The 15,251-nt window shown below is 39.6% G+C and overlaps 3 protein-coding genes and 1 long non-coding RNA gene across 5 annotated transcripts in view; 1 reads left to right on the top strand and 3 right to left on the bottom strand.

Moving 5' to 3' along the window:
• MIX23 (mitochondrial matrix import factor 23) overlaps window positions 1–15,251 on the bottom strand; it is a 304,832-nt gene that overhangs the window by 51,556 nt on the left and 238,025 nt on the right. The gene's annotated exons all lie outside the window — the stretch shown is intronic.
• Window positions 3,949–6,049, bottom strand: WDR5B (WD repeat domain 5B). Its single transcript, XM_050781859.1, has one exon. It carries the CDS (start codon window positions 5,456–5,458, stop codon window positions 4,466–4,468), a length of 993 nt encoding a protein of 330 aa, XP_050637816.1. The 5' UTR covers window positions 5,459–6,049; the 3' UTR covers window positions 3,949–4,465.
• On the top strand, window positions 6,198–15,121 carry LOC126949228 (uncharacterized). Its single transcript, XR_007723631.1, has 2 exons — window positions 6,198–13,544; window positions 14,160–15,121. It is a non-coding gene; the product is annotated as an uncharacterized LOC126949228 (long non-coding RNA).
• The window catches only part of KPNA1 (karyopherin subunit alpha 1), a 335,799-nt gene continuing 334,268 nt past the window's right edge, over window positions 13,721–15,251 (bottom strand). For both annotated transcript variants that reach the window (XM_050781846.1, XM_050781845.1), the window contains one exon: window positions 13,721–15,055. In XM_050781846.1, coding sequence (XP_050637803.1) covers window positions 14,868–15,055 — 188 coding nt within the window. In that variant the 3' untranslated portion in view covers window positions 13,721–14,867. The remainder of the gene's footprint in view (window positions 15,056–15,251) is intronic.

Here is a 15,251-nt window from a genome sequence, read left to right as displayed (position 1 = left end):
AAAAATCTCATGTATTATCATTGTTAGAAGTATTTGCACCTCATGTATATCTCATTTACAGTTTGGCCTTGGGATATTGAGTTGTTTCATATTTAGGTATGAATACAGGTTTCTATTTTAAACATAGATTCTCACATGCTTCTTAATTATTCATGGATGACAAGTCATTACAGTAGTCCCCTCTTATTCACGGCTTTGCTTTCTGTGGTTTCAGTTACCTGAGGTCTGAAAATATTAACTGGAAAATTCCTATAACAATGCATAAGTTTTAGATTGCATACCATTCAGTGTAGCATGATGAAATCTCTTGCCAATCCATTCCATCCACCTGCGATGTGAATCATCCTTCTGTCTGGTGTATTCACACCATATGTGCTAGCCGTCTCTTGTTATCAGATCAGCTATTGTGGAATCAGTGCTAGTGTTCAGGTAACTCTTATTTAATAATTGCCTCAAAGTGCATTGTGCTGTGCCGAATTTATAAAATAAACGGTATCATAGGTATGTATGTATACGAAAAACCGTATATGCAGGGTTGGGTACTATCCACAGTTTCAGGCATCTGGGGATATATTCCAAGACTTTAACAAGCTTGAACTTAGAAAAGAAAGCTTGTCTGAGAGAGGAAGCAGCTATGAAGGCCAAAACAGAGTAGCAGAGGTATCCGTGTTTGCTGGATTTTGAAAATCCAGGAATTATGTTGCAACAAGCCTGTATTAAAAAGGATATGGTATGAGGATCCATTTCATAAAGTATGGAATATATCCCCAGAGGGTAAGGGATGACTACTATATACAGCCATGCCAACATGCTGGTTCTCAGAGAGTTATAAGAGAGATTAAAAATACATGCAGCTCTTTGGGCACTTTTTTCCCAAATAAAAATACCCAGTAAAATGTAACATACTACCTATAGCTTGATAATCTATCTGAGGATGTTTATGATGTCTGTCCATATACTTTATTTTAATTTGGCCTTAGCTTCTTTATAGATATCAAGTTATCACTTGCAAGTTTATTATCAAAAAGCATAGTTTCTTGTACATTTTAGAAAATTAGTTTCTCTTATTTTGAGACACCTACACCAATGTTTTAAATATGGATAAATTTTAATGCGGAACTTCTTTTAAAAATAAGTAATCCTCTTCTTTTTAGAGCAATACAACAAAAATGTGTTGTATCTTGGAGATTTACATTATGAACGTAGTAACATTGATGAGCTTTAGTTTAATGAAACCCTTTTTTTTTTTTTTTTGAGACAGTCTTGCTCTGTCACCCAGGCTAGAGTGCAGGGCATGATCTCAGCTCACTGCAACCTCCGTCTCTCGGGTTCAAGCGATTCTTGTGCCTCAGCCTCCTCAGTAGCTGGCATTAGAGGTGTGCACCACCGCATCCAGCTAATTTTTGTATTTTTCATAGAGACGGGGGTCTCACCATGTTGGCCAGGCTGGTCTCAAACTCGGACCTCAGGTGATCCGCCTCCCTCAGCCTCCCAAAGTGCTGGGATTACAGGCATGAGCCGTGGTGCCTGGCCAAACGTTCTTATTACAAATATTTCATTAAACTAAAGCTCACAACTGTTACTATGCATCAGGAATTTACACAGTCATTTCTCCTTTGTGTCATTCTCCTATTTGATAATGTATAGTGACTATCTCTTTATGGGTTATATACCAGTTTCTTGGCCAGAATTCAAGATCTGCCCCTAACTAACCCTACTTCTCCCAATACCCTCACATACCAGCCTTATAGCACTCATCCCCTACTAGTAACTCTGATACCTCATATTCCTCAGAATGTATCAAGCAAACAAAATTTAATGAGCACTACTATAAGGTACCATAAACTACAAAAGAGGACAGTTTTGCCCTTGTTGCTTTCAGTTAAATTATTGTACTACTTTTTGCTTAATTTCTAGATTTTTTTTGCATGTTTATCATGTCTCCATAGGTAAAGTGGGCAGAAATATTTTTCTACTTTGTATTTCCTGTAAGTGCTATTTGAATAAAGTTAATATATGAGGTTACGGTTACTTTTTAATCATCACGATAGTTTTGGGAATTTATTACTAAAATTTATTAAAGCAGGCAAGGAATGAAGTTGTATCCTTCACTGTCATTCAAACATTACTTGAGTCCCTTTACTATACAAAAAAGCCAAAGAATACAATACAGAGACATACTTCCTGATTCCACAGAATTCATAATCTGGAAACACAGCCCATGAAAGCATTTCAATACAAACTGGTAAATAATAGGGACAGGAAAACCTAACTCAGCTGTCAGCTGTGATTACAGGCAGGCAGGCAGTGGATGGGTCCATCAGTGATTTCTTTCTTTTTTTGAGTCTCCCTCTGTCGCCCAGGTTGAAGTGCAATGGTGCTATCTCGGCTCACTGCAACTTCCGCCTCCCTGCAAGCTCCGCCTCCCGGGTTCAGGCCATTCTCCTGCCTCAGCCTCCCGAGTAGCTGGGACTACAGGCACCTGCAACCATGCCCGGCTAATTTTTTGTATTTTTTAGTAGAGACGGGGTTTCACCGTGTTAGCCAGGACGGTCTTGATCTCCTGACCTCGTGATCCGCCCACTTCGGCCTCCCAAAGTTCTGGGATTACAGGCATGAGCCACCGCGCCCGGCCCCATCAGTGATTTCTGAACTGAGTTTGAAGCATGGGCAGGAATTAGTAGATCAGACACATAACCAAGAAGAGCAGTCTTCATCAGACGTTTAGCTTGCCTGAAAATCACAAGCACAATCTAAAAAGGTAGTGAAAGGTCCTTCAGAAACACCATTTATAATGTTGTTCTGGTTTTTTTCTTGAAAAAAACTAAATTTTTAGACTCTTAGAATGAACCTAACCTTGGCGTGTTTTTCTGGTTTTTATTCTATGGACCATTTCATATCTCATCACACAGGATATTACCAAAAGTGTGCAGGTAGCATCTGGCATGTCTTTCCAATCCTCCACCACCATCCCAAGCTTATGCACTTGTTCATCTGATCTCCCAAACCAGAAACCCTGGAATTATTCCAAATTGCCTTGCTCCCCTCTTTTAATCAATCATCCTGTCCTGTCAATTTCTAAATATTTCTCAAATACACTGATCCTCTAGGATAGTCACTGAGAGGAATGGGAAATTGTCCAGTGATAGACAAATGAAATTAATAATAGGCCTCAAGATTAGAAGTCAGTTTTTAAAGAAGACATACAAGTGGCCAACAAACACACACAAAATATGCTCAACATCATTAATCATCAGAGGAATGCAAAATATAACCACAATAAGATATTCTCTTAAACCAGTTAGAATGGCTATTATTAAAAAGTCAAAAAATGGCTGGGTACAGTGGCTCATGTCTGTAATCCCAGCACTTTGGGAGGCCGAGGCAGGTGCATCAAATGAGGCCAGGAGTTCGAGATCAGCCTCGAACATGGTGAAACCCTGTCTCTACTAAAAATACAAACATTAGCCAGGCATGGTGGCACACCTCTAATCCTAGCTACTTGGGAGGTTGAGACATGAGAATTGCTTGAACCCAGGAGGCAGAGGTTGCAGTGAGCCAAGATTGTGCCACTGCACTCCAGCCTGGGCAACAGAGTGAGACTCTGTCTCAAAAAGTCACAGCAAGGATGCAGAGTAAAGGCAGAGCTTATACACTTGGGAGGAATGTACATTTGTACAACCTCTATAGAAAACAGTATGGAGATTTTCAACTAAAATAAAACTACCATTCGATCCAGCAATCCCATTAGTAGGTATCTACCCAAAGGAAATTATATTTAAAAATCACTGGCACTCATAGGTTTATTGCAGCACTATTCGTAATAGCAAAGTTATGGAACGACCCTAAGTGTCCATCAAGAGATGACTGGATAAAGAAAATGTGGTGTGTATACTTATATACATACACACACGCACATACACACCACGGAATACTACTTAACCATAAAAAAAGAATGAAATCTTGTCTTTTTCAACAACATGGACGCACCTGGAGGCCATTAAGTGAAATAATAATAAAGTCAAAAATCACATGTTTTCATAAGTGGGAGATAAACAATATGTACACATGGACATGGAGAGCAGAATCATGGACACTAGAGCCTTCAAAGGTGGGAGGGGAGTGAGAGATGGGAAAGTATTTACTGGGTACAATGTATACTATTTGGGTGAGGGTATACTAAGCCCAGATTTCACCACTATGCAATATATCCCTGTAAAAAATGTTTCATGGATATAAATCCATAAAGATTACAAAAAGTTTCTCAAAAAAGATTGGTAGTCAGAAGCTCTGAGTTCTAGATGTGCTTTTTCAACTATCTCATTTTGTAAATGTAGTATATGAATCTCAAAATTTAACAATCGATAATTTTTAAAATACAAAACTGCCAAAATTAAAACAAACCATCTTTTTAAATATCTAAGTTTTTGGCCAACTTGGCTCTACTACTTGATTTCCAAAAGGATTAGTGGTTACTTATCCACAGTTTAATTGTTTTGTCATTTTCTAACGCTGCTGATGCGATGAGGTTTTCTGTAGGATGACAAGCTGCTGAGATCACGACATCTGTATGGCCTTGTAATTTCTGTACAATCTCTTTAGTCTGAAGGTTCCAAATGTAAACCAGGTTATCCTCGGAACCAGACACAATCCACTTTCCACCAGTAACTGAAAAATTGGCAAATATGCAATATTTCTCATTCTTATGACCGGTGTATGTTTTCAGACACCTGCCTCTGCTATAATCCCATAGTTTAAGAGTGTTGTCCAAAGTTGCAGTGAGAATATATTTACCATTTGGAGAAAATCTTACAAAAGAGATAGGAGGGTTATCATCATCAACGAGCGTTTTTAAACACTGACCTGATGCAGCATCCCAGATTCTACAGAGGCCATCATAGCTACCTGACACTATCAAGGACCCACTACAATTAAAATGAACAGCAGAAACTGGATCAGAATGAGCAGACAAAGTCTTGAGACACTTTCCTGTTTTCACCTCCCATATTTTCACAGTCTCATCAAAAGATCCTGAGATTATAAGGTTGGATGGCGGATTGAAGTTACAACAAAATACATAATTACTGTGCCCCTTCAGTGTTTTCAAACATTTTCCAGATCTCACATCCCATAATTTTAGAGTTGTATCATCTGAGGCAGAAACAAGACGACTGGAATCGGATGACCAGGCAACATCCGATATTTCCAAATTATGACCATAGAGTGTTTTCTCATATTTTCCATCATATGCTCCCCAAATTATGATTAGCCTATCAGCAGAAGAACTTGCTAGCCATTCTCCATTAGGACTAAACTTAACTGATGACACTGCTTCCGTGTGTCCCACGAGAGTACATCTGAGAGCATAGTTTGGGTTTTTAGGCACTTCCTTGCTCTGACTGGCCGATGAGGAGAGGGCCAACTGTGCTCTGGCGTCTCCTGACTCCTTTGTTGCCATGGCTCTGAAGCTCCAAGTTAGCAGGTGTGCTAGACGTCCAGCCCTGAACAAGGCAGTCCAGTACTTTGGCTTTCTGTCCAACAAAATGAAGATAAACGCACTGGATTTAAAAAGTACGGTTCTGAAAGCTTAAAGTTTCTGGACAGTCTTTAAACTGTGAGATATACGGAATCAGCAGCACGGCTTGGACTTCAGTTTTTCATCGTTTTGTTAAGTACTTGAGAAATACTGTTAGAAGGATCCTGTGCGCTGTCAGCAAGTAGGACACAAATGTTCGGCATTCTGTTAACATGTAAAGCCTTCAAAGCAGGGGTGACGCGAGGGGCTCTCTCTACAGAAAGTATTCTTTCACTACCGCCCCCCTCCCCAGGTCGAAATGTTTCAGAATGCTGAGCAACCCTACCAGTCAGACTAGGTAATTGAAGATGAATGAACCGCCGCTTTTAGCGGATTTCAGAAGCTAAAAGCTTACGAAGCCACCGAAAGTGGAAATTCTGACCAGCCGGCTACTTTTTTCAGCACGTACCAGCAGGTGCGCACTGCCGCGTCAATAGCCAACAAAGCCGGAAAAGCAGCCTGGCGCATGTGCAAAGGAAGTCCCTCCTACCACTGCCGAGCCAAGATGACCAATGGGAGACGGCCATCTGCGCCTGCGCAAAAAAGTTGCAGATGTTCATTTCCGGTCCTTTTCGCCCCGCCCTTCAAATGCGAAAGCGACTGCCCTGTTGGGTGAGTGCATTAGCTGGACATGGTTTGTGCGAGACCTGACTGGCTACTATGGGGAGCAGTGGATCGTTACTTCAAAGACCGTTTCTTTTTGGAAATTGTCACAGAGAAGGACTACATTTGCTTATGCCTACCTTAGCTGCAGGCGTAGGCCCACACTTGACGCGTAAGCTGCCTAAATGGCAGCTAACGTAGATCCACCCAAACGCCGGAAACGGGGGAAGCTCCTGCTTTGCGTGGGTTCCGCTCCCTCCTGTTTGTTGTGGTGTGGAGCCTGGTGGCGTGTGTGGCGATGGAGTCACAGGGTGGGGGACAGAATTTATACCAGATTGTAAAATTCCTGGTTTACGTTTCCCCTGTAAAAGTTTCGTAAAGCTTAAGAAACAGGTCTTTTGGGGGCCTTTAAAAGCCGGTGTTCTGCTGGGAGTAACGAGCAGACGTTTTAGCACGTACGGTTTAAGCTTCCACAGAGAAGTCGGGATCTCAAAGTTGCTTGAAACAGAAAAGGACAAAGAGGTTGGTGGAATAAGGTAATAGATGGGTAAGGTTACTCTTACGGAGGCTTTAGAGAGTTTTCCCCAGTTTTAGGAGATGATTAATAATGAAAGTGTATAAAATGTACATGCTATTGAAGTTACAACAGAAGACATAATTACCGTACCCCTTCAGTGTTTTGAAACATTTTCCAGATCTCACATCCCGTAATTTTAGAGTTTTATCATCTGAGGCGGAAACAAGACGACTGGAATCTGATAACCAGACACTTTTAAACAATAGGTTTACCAAAAAACTGGAAGCCCTACTAGTTTCTCCAACCTGTAGTTGCTCGATAAAGAGTGCCCGAGGCCAAGCACTCACGCCTGTAATCCTAGCACTTTGGGAGGCCCAGTCGGGCGGGACACTTAAGGTCAGGTGTTCCAGACCAGCCTGGCCAACATGGCGCATCCGTCTCTACTAAAAATACAAAAATTAGCTGGTCGTGATGGCGCACGCCTGTAGTCCCAGCTACTCAGGAGGCTGAGGTGGGAGAATCGCATGAACCAGGAGGTGGAGGTTGCAGTGAGCTGAGATCCCACCAACGCACTCCAGCCTGGGCGACAGAGTGAGACTCCGTCTGAGGAAAAAAAAAAAAAAAAAAAAGCCCAAGAGAAGCAGAAAAAGCGTGGCTTAAAAGATTTTCCTGCTGGCCAGTCACGATGCAAATGTCTCGTCAGCGTCAAGAATTTAAAAGCACTTGGAAACAAAGGGTCTCCTATTGTATACTTATTAGGGATAATTGAAAGTCTTTGCCTTTGTAAGGCAGAACAGGCACCCTTAGGTCACCTGTAATAAACCGACTGTAGTTAAAACATCATTACTTTAAGACCGTACCAGTCTAGGGGGAAATTTAAACAAGAATGGACAAATACTTTAGTCTTAGCTAGTGCATATTAACTGTATAAACACAGTGAGGAAGTCCTCAGAATGAGGACTCAAATGGTTTATTTCTATACATTAAATTACAACTGTTTTTTAGCTATTAAGGTCTCCATGGACCTCCCCTTGTTAACACTTTTAGAACTTTTTTTTTCCTTCAGCATTATCTTAAAGTTCAGTTCTAACTAAACCCTGCTGCTGCTTTTCTCTTCCCATTAGCCTGGATTAGTGATTTTGCTGGGAAGTTTAGAAACTGCACCAATTGAAAACATGGTGGCAGGCGCCTGTAATCCCAGCTACTCCGGGGGCTGAGGCAGGAGAATCGCTTGAACCCAGGAGGCAGAGGTTGCAGTGAGCCTAGATTAAGCCATCACACTCCAGCCTGAGGAACAAGAGCGAGACTTAATCTCAAAAACACAAAAAACAAACAACCAACTTTGTAGAGACGGAGTTTCACTACATTGCCCAGGTTGGCCAAGCAAAATTTCTTACATGGTCTCATTAATAGTTTCTATTTCTGCTGCCCTTAATCTTTACCATTTAGGTGATTTGGAAGTTTCCTCACTATAGAAATCAACTAGGTTTCTTTAAATTTCCCATAGACATCTTAGAAATGAAAGTCTCTTAATATAGTTTAAAGGTGTGTTTCCCTTGCCCCTCAGTATTGTAAATATCTAAACAGATGTGTTGCCACAAATGGGGCAATTTTTTAATTTAAAAACAATTTTTTTGTGTGTGTTGGACCAAACCGTGGTGTGGGAGTGATTGCCACATTAAGGAATGCCTCAACTTCCTTCATAGCAATTCTTGACTACCAAATCCAGTCTCAATATCAAGCATTAATAGAACTATCTATACACCTAGTTGCTTAAGACCATTAGCCAATGTATGAAAATCTAGTTGGGCTAAATATGGAGTGGCCACATAACATCATCTAAACTAGGACATTTTTAAAAGTGAAAGGGGGCAGTAAAATAATTCACAGGTGTTAGTTGATCTCCAAATGTAAACTCTGGGGCTCTGCCCAGCAAACTACTACTTTTGACTTCCCAAGAGGACACTCTTCATAATCATAACTTAATCTTCCAACATTGTACACTCTGGTAGTTTACACCTCAGCCTGACCAGGTCTCTCTCAAACCTGGTCCCATTCTCTCACCACCCACTATGGTCTTCTGGGTTTCTGTTTTCTCCTTACCCATCACTGTATCTTAATAATGCCAGGCCCAAGTGGTGGGTAAAGCAGTGATCCTTATTGAGGACTCCCAGTGAACTCCATTGGCCTTCTGCAGGCTAAGTGGATATGAATGAAGGATTAAATGAGTAATTTTACTTTCTGCAAAAAGCAATCATAGAAATGACTATATTAATTTAAAATGAGAGAAAACAACTCCTTCAAAATGCAAGTGAAATGGGGCAACAATCATTCAAGCTATCTTTAATAAACTTGTAAACCCACTGTTTTTTTTTTTTTTTTTTTTTTTGGAGGCTGGAGTGCACTGGCGCAATCTCGGCTCACTGCAACCTCCACCTCCCAGATTCAAGCGATTCTCCTGCCTCAACCTCTTGAGTAGCTGGGATTGCGTGTGGCACGATGGCTAATTTTTATTTCTAGTATAGACGGGGTGTCGCCATGTTGGCCAGGCTGGCCTCGAACTCCTGACCTCAAGTGATTTGCCTGCCTTGGCTTCCCAAAGTGCTGGGATTACAGGCATAAGCCACCACATCCGGCCATAAACTCAGTAACTTTGTACAATAGATACAACAATGTAGTCTGCAGGAACTAAGGCTATGTTTTGCCTCAAATGTTGTTTTCAGAAAAAAATACTTGGTCAGTGGAATCTCTTCAACAAAATAGAAAGCAGCAGTCATGGAGTGAAGAAATAAATCATCTTTGTTTCTACTCATCTGTCACTTATGTGATACACACAAGATGTAAAAAGGAAAAATCCGTTTAATAGCCTAAGGCAACCAGCAGCTTCCACACTGGTTGGATACTAATAAATTTTTTTCTTTACTGTTAAATATACCCACCAACTTTTCTAAAACACTTTGTTTTTAAACACCAGACCTCTGCTATGACAATGTTTGATTTTGTAAACTTCAGGTCAAATCATGTCTTCTGAAAAGTAACTGTATATAAAACACATGTTAAGACACTTGCTTAAGATGTTAATCCTGGTTTCAAGTAACAGCATAAAGGAATTCCTTTGAATTTTCTTTTGTAGTCAAGCACCCTTTACTAACATCACAAAGATGCATGCAATTCCTTCATTTAGTATTTATTGAATGTCTACTATGTGCAAGGCACTCACCCATGGCCTGACAGACCACATTCAAGTACAAAGAATCATTAGAGCCATTCCAAATCTAAGTGTCAGAACACTTTGAAGCAGGATGTAGAGTGGTCAGAATGACTTGAGGTAAAGCTGAAATACTCAACAACCAGTACATTAAAAGGTGATTTTAATTTTTGACATTCCTTGGGATATTCCTTTAGGAAGAAGTAGACTGTATTAAATTCACATCCATGGCACTGCTTCCTGAGGCAGTAATTCTTCAAAGCCTTTCCTTCTGTGTCAGTACCTTCCACATTTGTGTGTTTGAATGGATCCGTCTGTTTAGCCATTATGTTACTAAACTCGAAATCATTTGCACAAAAACAAAAACAAAAAAAACCTGTTACTATACTTGTCTGGTCATACAGAATTTTAGCACCACACAAGAGGAAAGATGTTTGGCTTGAGAGGGCCTAAACTCCGGTCTGTGTAACCTAAAACCAACTTAAGTCTGATTTCGTCATTTTAAGGGTGCTGATGGTGAGGAAGAGTCAGGAAGAATGGTCCAACAAAAAAGGCTGGCCCAGCTGTGGCTGCCAAGTCTAGTTCTGGGAGTTGCTGGGCACGGAACTATTGCGTGGCCACTGCTTTCTTCAAGACACAGAATTTGCAGGGCTCTTCCCCTCCCTTGGACAGCCATCTAAGTGTTGTAAACTTGGGGCAAAGTAATTTCTCTTAAGTCTTCACTTTGTCATCTATAATATAGTGATAATTATCAAAGAACATTTGGAAGATTACATGAGAAAAAAGGAAGGCCCTTAGCCAGGTATCTGGTGTACAACAGATGATCAAATAAAGACAAGTTACCTTAATTTGACCTATAGGGAAAACACTCTAGGACTTTGTTTACCCTTAGTTGAAAACAGAATGGAACACTACTTTTCTTTCTTCTTACCCCAAGTTCCAGATGTATTTTATGTCCGGTAGCAATTTGATATTTCAAATTAGCATGTAAATATTTGCTTTATCACATGTTCTGATGTCCTGGTATCCGTTGTTATAACCTGTATATAACCTGTAATCCCAAAGTGCTGGGATTACAGGCATGAGCCACCACGTCTGGCCATAAACCCAGTAATTTTGTACGATAGATAAAACATTTTATGGAATATTCTTGATGACAGCCAACTTACTGTAGGAGTCACATTTGACCTTTGATAATTTTTTAAAATTACTTTAACTTCTGATGACAGGAAAAGGTAGACCAAAATATTTCCCATCCTGGCAGATATATATTTAATCTGTTCACCTCACAACACAGAGAAATGGTCATATTGAGATGGATAAAAATTCAGATTTGAGACTTCCATGTATATAGGCATACCTGTCTGCAAATGCCACCATTTTGGAATGTAGGACTTAGCATACAGTATGGAAGCTGAAAGCAAACAATGCCGGTTTCTTAAAGTGAATCCCTTTTCTTCACTGAACATCATCCTTAGACACCACAATTTCCAATATACTTAAAAACCATCAACCCCTAAAAAGTTATAATGATTTGCCTATTGATACAAAAGTTTTCACAAAACTAGCAAGAAAGAAAAACCCCTTGACTCCAGGAAAACCTTTTCATAACGCATCCCCAAGCTAGGGGATTAAATCGCTGAAATGTTTATTTAGAACTAGAGAAGTAAATTCAAAGTTGCCTGTGGGTAGACGTACAATAGAAGATGTGGTTGACAAAGTCTGGTTTATAAAATATACTTACATATTGTTTCTTAGGCAAAATTCGGCAGCAATCTGGAATAATTCAGATTTTTTATGAGATAATTGCCAATCTTTTTATCTGTGACGATAATGCCGAAAATGACTCAGAGCCAATAACCTTCATCTGGCATATGGAAGAAACAATCCTAGGGCAATAGAGTTTTCAAAAGCAGAACCAACAAAGATAAGCGTTTAAAAGGGTCTTGAACAATTACAGGAACATGAAACAAAGTGTTCCACAGAGAACTCTGTCCCCTAAAATCTCTTTCTTCTATCATCTACCTTACCCAGAATTTCTCAATCCAACCACATCTACCTGCTGGTCCATCAGATACCAGATGCCTTTACATCAAAATTCTCTTAATGCTTTTTTCCCCCACTGAAGTTCTCATTACAAGTAATATAGATTGGAAGTTTGGAGGATGGGCGGGAATAAAAAGGCAAGGTAAAACAAAGCCACTTTCCCCATTCCATATATAAAACTACAAAAGAGTTTTCCTGTATTGAAATTAACATGCTTTTGTAATGAGCAACGCCTTAGTGGTAGCGTATTCAGTGAATTTAAGTTAACAGAATTTGAGAGGCAAAGAACTGAAAACAGGATTTACAGTTACCCCTTGCAATGTCATTCCTATTACCAAAAAGGCTGCTTCAGTACCAACAAGTTCCAACACATCTGAGTTATGCTATTTAACTTTTAGCCAATTCCAACTTTGATACTTTAAGAAAAAATCATTTTATTGTTTAAAAAAAAAACTTAGATCTTATAGTTTACGAACTTCTAGGACAAGATAAATTCCTGTTTTAGACACAAAATAGATCACGTCAGTTAAATAGACTTTGTTTTAATTCATTCACTGAAACATCTCGCAACTGCTAGCAAAAATTCCGAATGCACACTACTCTTCCTAATGTGGGGAGACAACTGTGTGCTTTGTATTTTTCCCACTCAAATTGGCGTATAAAATGAAATTATTTTAACTATCCAATGGAAAGTACATAATTTAAAACATCCTATAGAAATGACGTTACTAGTAATTTACAATTTAAAAAAACAGCCACAAAAAAGTCAAAGCTAAAAACAAGATTTTTACTATGAATCAGTGCTTCTATTATCCTTCTGAAAGAAGTTATATTTTAATGTGATGTAAAGGCAACATTGAAATTTCTTCTTTAAATTAACCACCTAATTTATCCCTAAAATTACAAAGAACCAAAGTCTTTTACAGGTCAAGTGCAGTAAACTAAAATGTTCTCTCAGCACAAAGCAGCACTAGAAAAAGTAACAGTTATAGATGGGAGTTGTCTAGTTTTGCAGTGGCTGCTCCATCAATAACAAACAGACATCAGACGGTATCCATCCCAGAGCACAGACACTACTACAGACTAGATGCGAAGAATGCGTCACACTCTTGGCTGATAAATGTCCTTTGTCTTTGACTCTTTCTAGTTTGAAGTGGATTTTTTAAAAGTTTAAATCAGGTCACATAAGTTGGCTGCTTAAATAACATGATGAGGTATGAAAGCTCTGAATATCCCTTACATTCAGCAGGATTTACCAGAGATGTATAATAGCTTGTCAGGGGCAACTTCCAAATAGTTTTTACACTTTGGGGTTATAATGAATTCTAGAAGAGGACAAGTCTAAAAAGGTTTAAAAGGGTATGCTCTGAAACAGAGGTGAGCAACCTTTTCCTTCAGAATTCACTTGAACAGCGCATCAACAAAAAAATCTTCTCTGGTAGTGTATCCCAACATTGAGTCAAGATGGCCAACTAGCACCGAGAAGTCGTATTGAACTCATTTGCAGTTCTCTTGGCAATTAAGCGTATTTTTTTCATTCCAGTCCAAGCACAAATGTGGATCACTGAACACAGTACTGGAAGCGCCATTTGCAGGTACAGATTGCAGTCATCATTAAATGAGCCAGAAGGCAGATACTGTTTTTATTTTTCTGGGGGGGAAGGGGAAGCGGCACAGTACTAGCAGGAGATGAAATAAAATGATTAGGGAACAATGAGGTTATAAGATCACTGTTCTTATTTGGGTTAAGCAGGTCATGTCGAGAAGATGGTTATTTTTTTCAGATAAGGACACTACATTAGAGGAATCGTGTGCAGCATGAAAACATTAGAATCGAGCTGCACCTAAGAAAAAAATCCCAAAGTTACTTTCAAAAGTATGTGTTATCTGCCAGTCACAGAGGGGAAAAGCACCTAGGGTGAACTGCAATTTTTTAATGAGGACCTTGATCAGGACCACAAAGCCTGAAACATTTGTTTTAATGCAGAAACACAGCCTCTAGTTACACTGATTGCATTTGGGAAAATTGGAGGGTTTTTTCTTCCTTAGTTTTTTAAATTAAATTATAGGATATGGTTTTGATTACTAAGTATTCGAAATCCTCATACCAGCAATAGAAATGAACCACTTCCAAATCCTAAGACACAAAAGACCAAAGAGAAGCAAAAGCAATACAAATTAATATGTGCCCCTCTCCTTTCTGCTCTAAGGGAATCTGCAAACCAGTATCATATTTAAGAGTCAAAGTGTTAATTCTTCAGCATTCCTGACAACTAGAAAGCACATTCACTGAAGGCTGAAGGTGAGGGAGTGGATGGTTTAACTTTAATATCTGAAGAATGGCGCCAATAGAGGAAAGAAAACCATCCAATCTCAGTAAGGATTAATGCAAATCTGGCTAGAAAAAGCCACCAGGTAATCCAAGGGTTCACTGTGGAAGAACTCATGAAAAGTACTCTGAAGTATACACAACAGGTCTAAACTTCTCCCTTGTCGTAAGTAGTTGTGTAAAATTCAAGATAAAGATTTAGTCTCATCTTTTAATGTCAGTTTTTTCCCCCATGTTAAAGGGAATGAGGAGTCCTCCTCTTTTATTCCCCCACAAGAAAAAGGGAGCCACATTAATACGTGTATATTCCCATAACTCTAATGTAAGTGCGGATCTCCAAAGCCTAGGGATTTTTCCATAAGAGAGTGGGCCGTTCTGGTTACCCTTTTATTAGAAGGGTATTCCACCACAGAGAGCCGGAGGTTTTCCAGATGTGTGTAAGAGAGCAGGTGCGCAAGGCAAGCAAATGAGCGCAAACAGTATTATGGAAAACATTTGAGAAGTTAGCTCCATGAGGACTGTGGGCTCCACAAGAGGACTCGACTGGGTAGCCTGGTCTGACACAGGAACGTGAAAGCAGAGTATTGCTTCAAAGCTGGAAACCTTCCATAGGAGCCTCACACTGTTGGAAGATGTACTGCTGCTGGTTAAGGTCAACCTGGGGTGCAATGCTGCTGTCTTCATCTTCGGTCCCGAAGTAATGCTCAATAAGATCAAAGGCCTTTTGGTAGATCTCCTGGTTTTCATGACTCTGTAAGAACTCAATTTTATCCAGACCTGAAATGGAGAATAAAGGAAAATCTATTGAAAACTTGAATAAATATTGGAAATTCCATAACTATATATTCCCAAACTATATTTTGTCATATATCTCTGTTCTTGATGTAAAGAAAGATTATTTGTATCTCATAGGTATTTTATAATAGCACAGAAATGACTGCTGGGATTACATCTGAAAGCTAATATTATAAAC

This window comes from Macaca thibetana, chromosome 2 (genome assembly GCF_024542745.1).
Source record: "Macaca thibetana thibetana isolate TM-01 chromosome 2, ASM2454274v1, whole genome shotgun sequence".
In the NCBI taxonomy this organism is placed as follows: Eukaryota; Metazoa; Chordata; class Mammalia; order Primates; family Cercopithecidae; genus Macaca; species Macaca thibetana.
The sequence above is the reverse complement of the archived record's forward strand: the minus strand, read 5'-3'. Positions and strand labels throughout refer to the sequence as shown.

What these genes read in the sequence shown, in the direction of transcription:
- WDR5B (XM_050781859.1), bottom strand. Translation starts at nt 5,458, where the DNA reads ATGGCAACAAAGGAGTCAGGAGACGCCAGAGCACAGTTGGCCCTCTCC.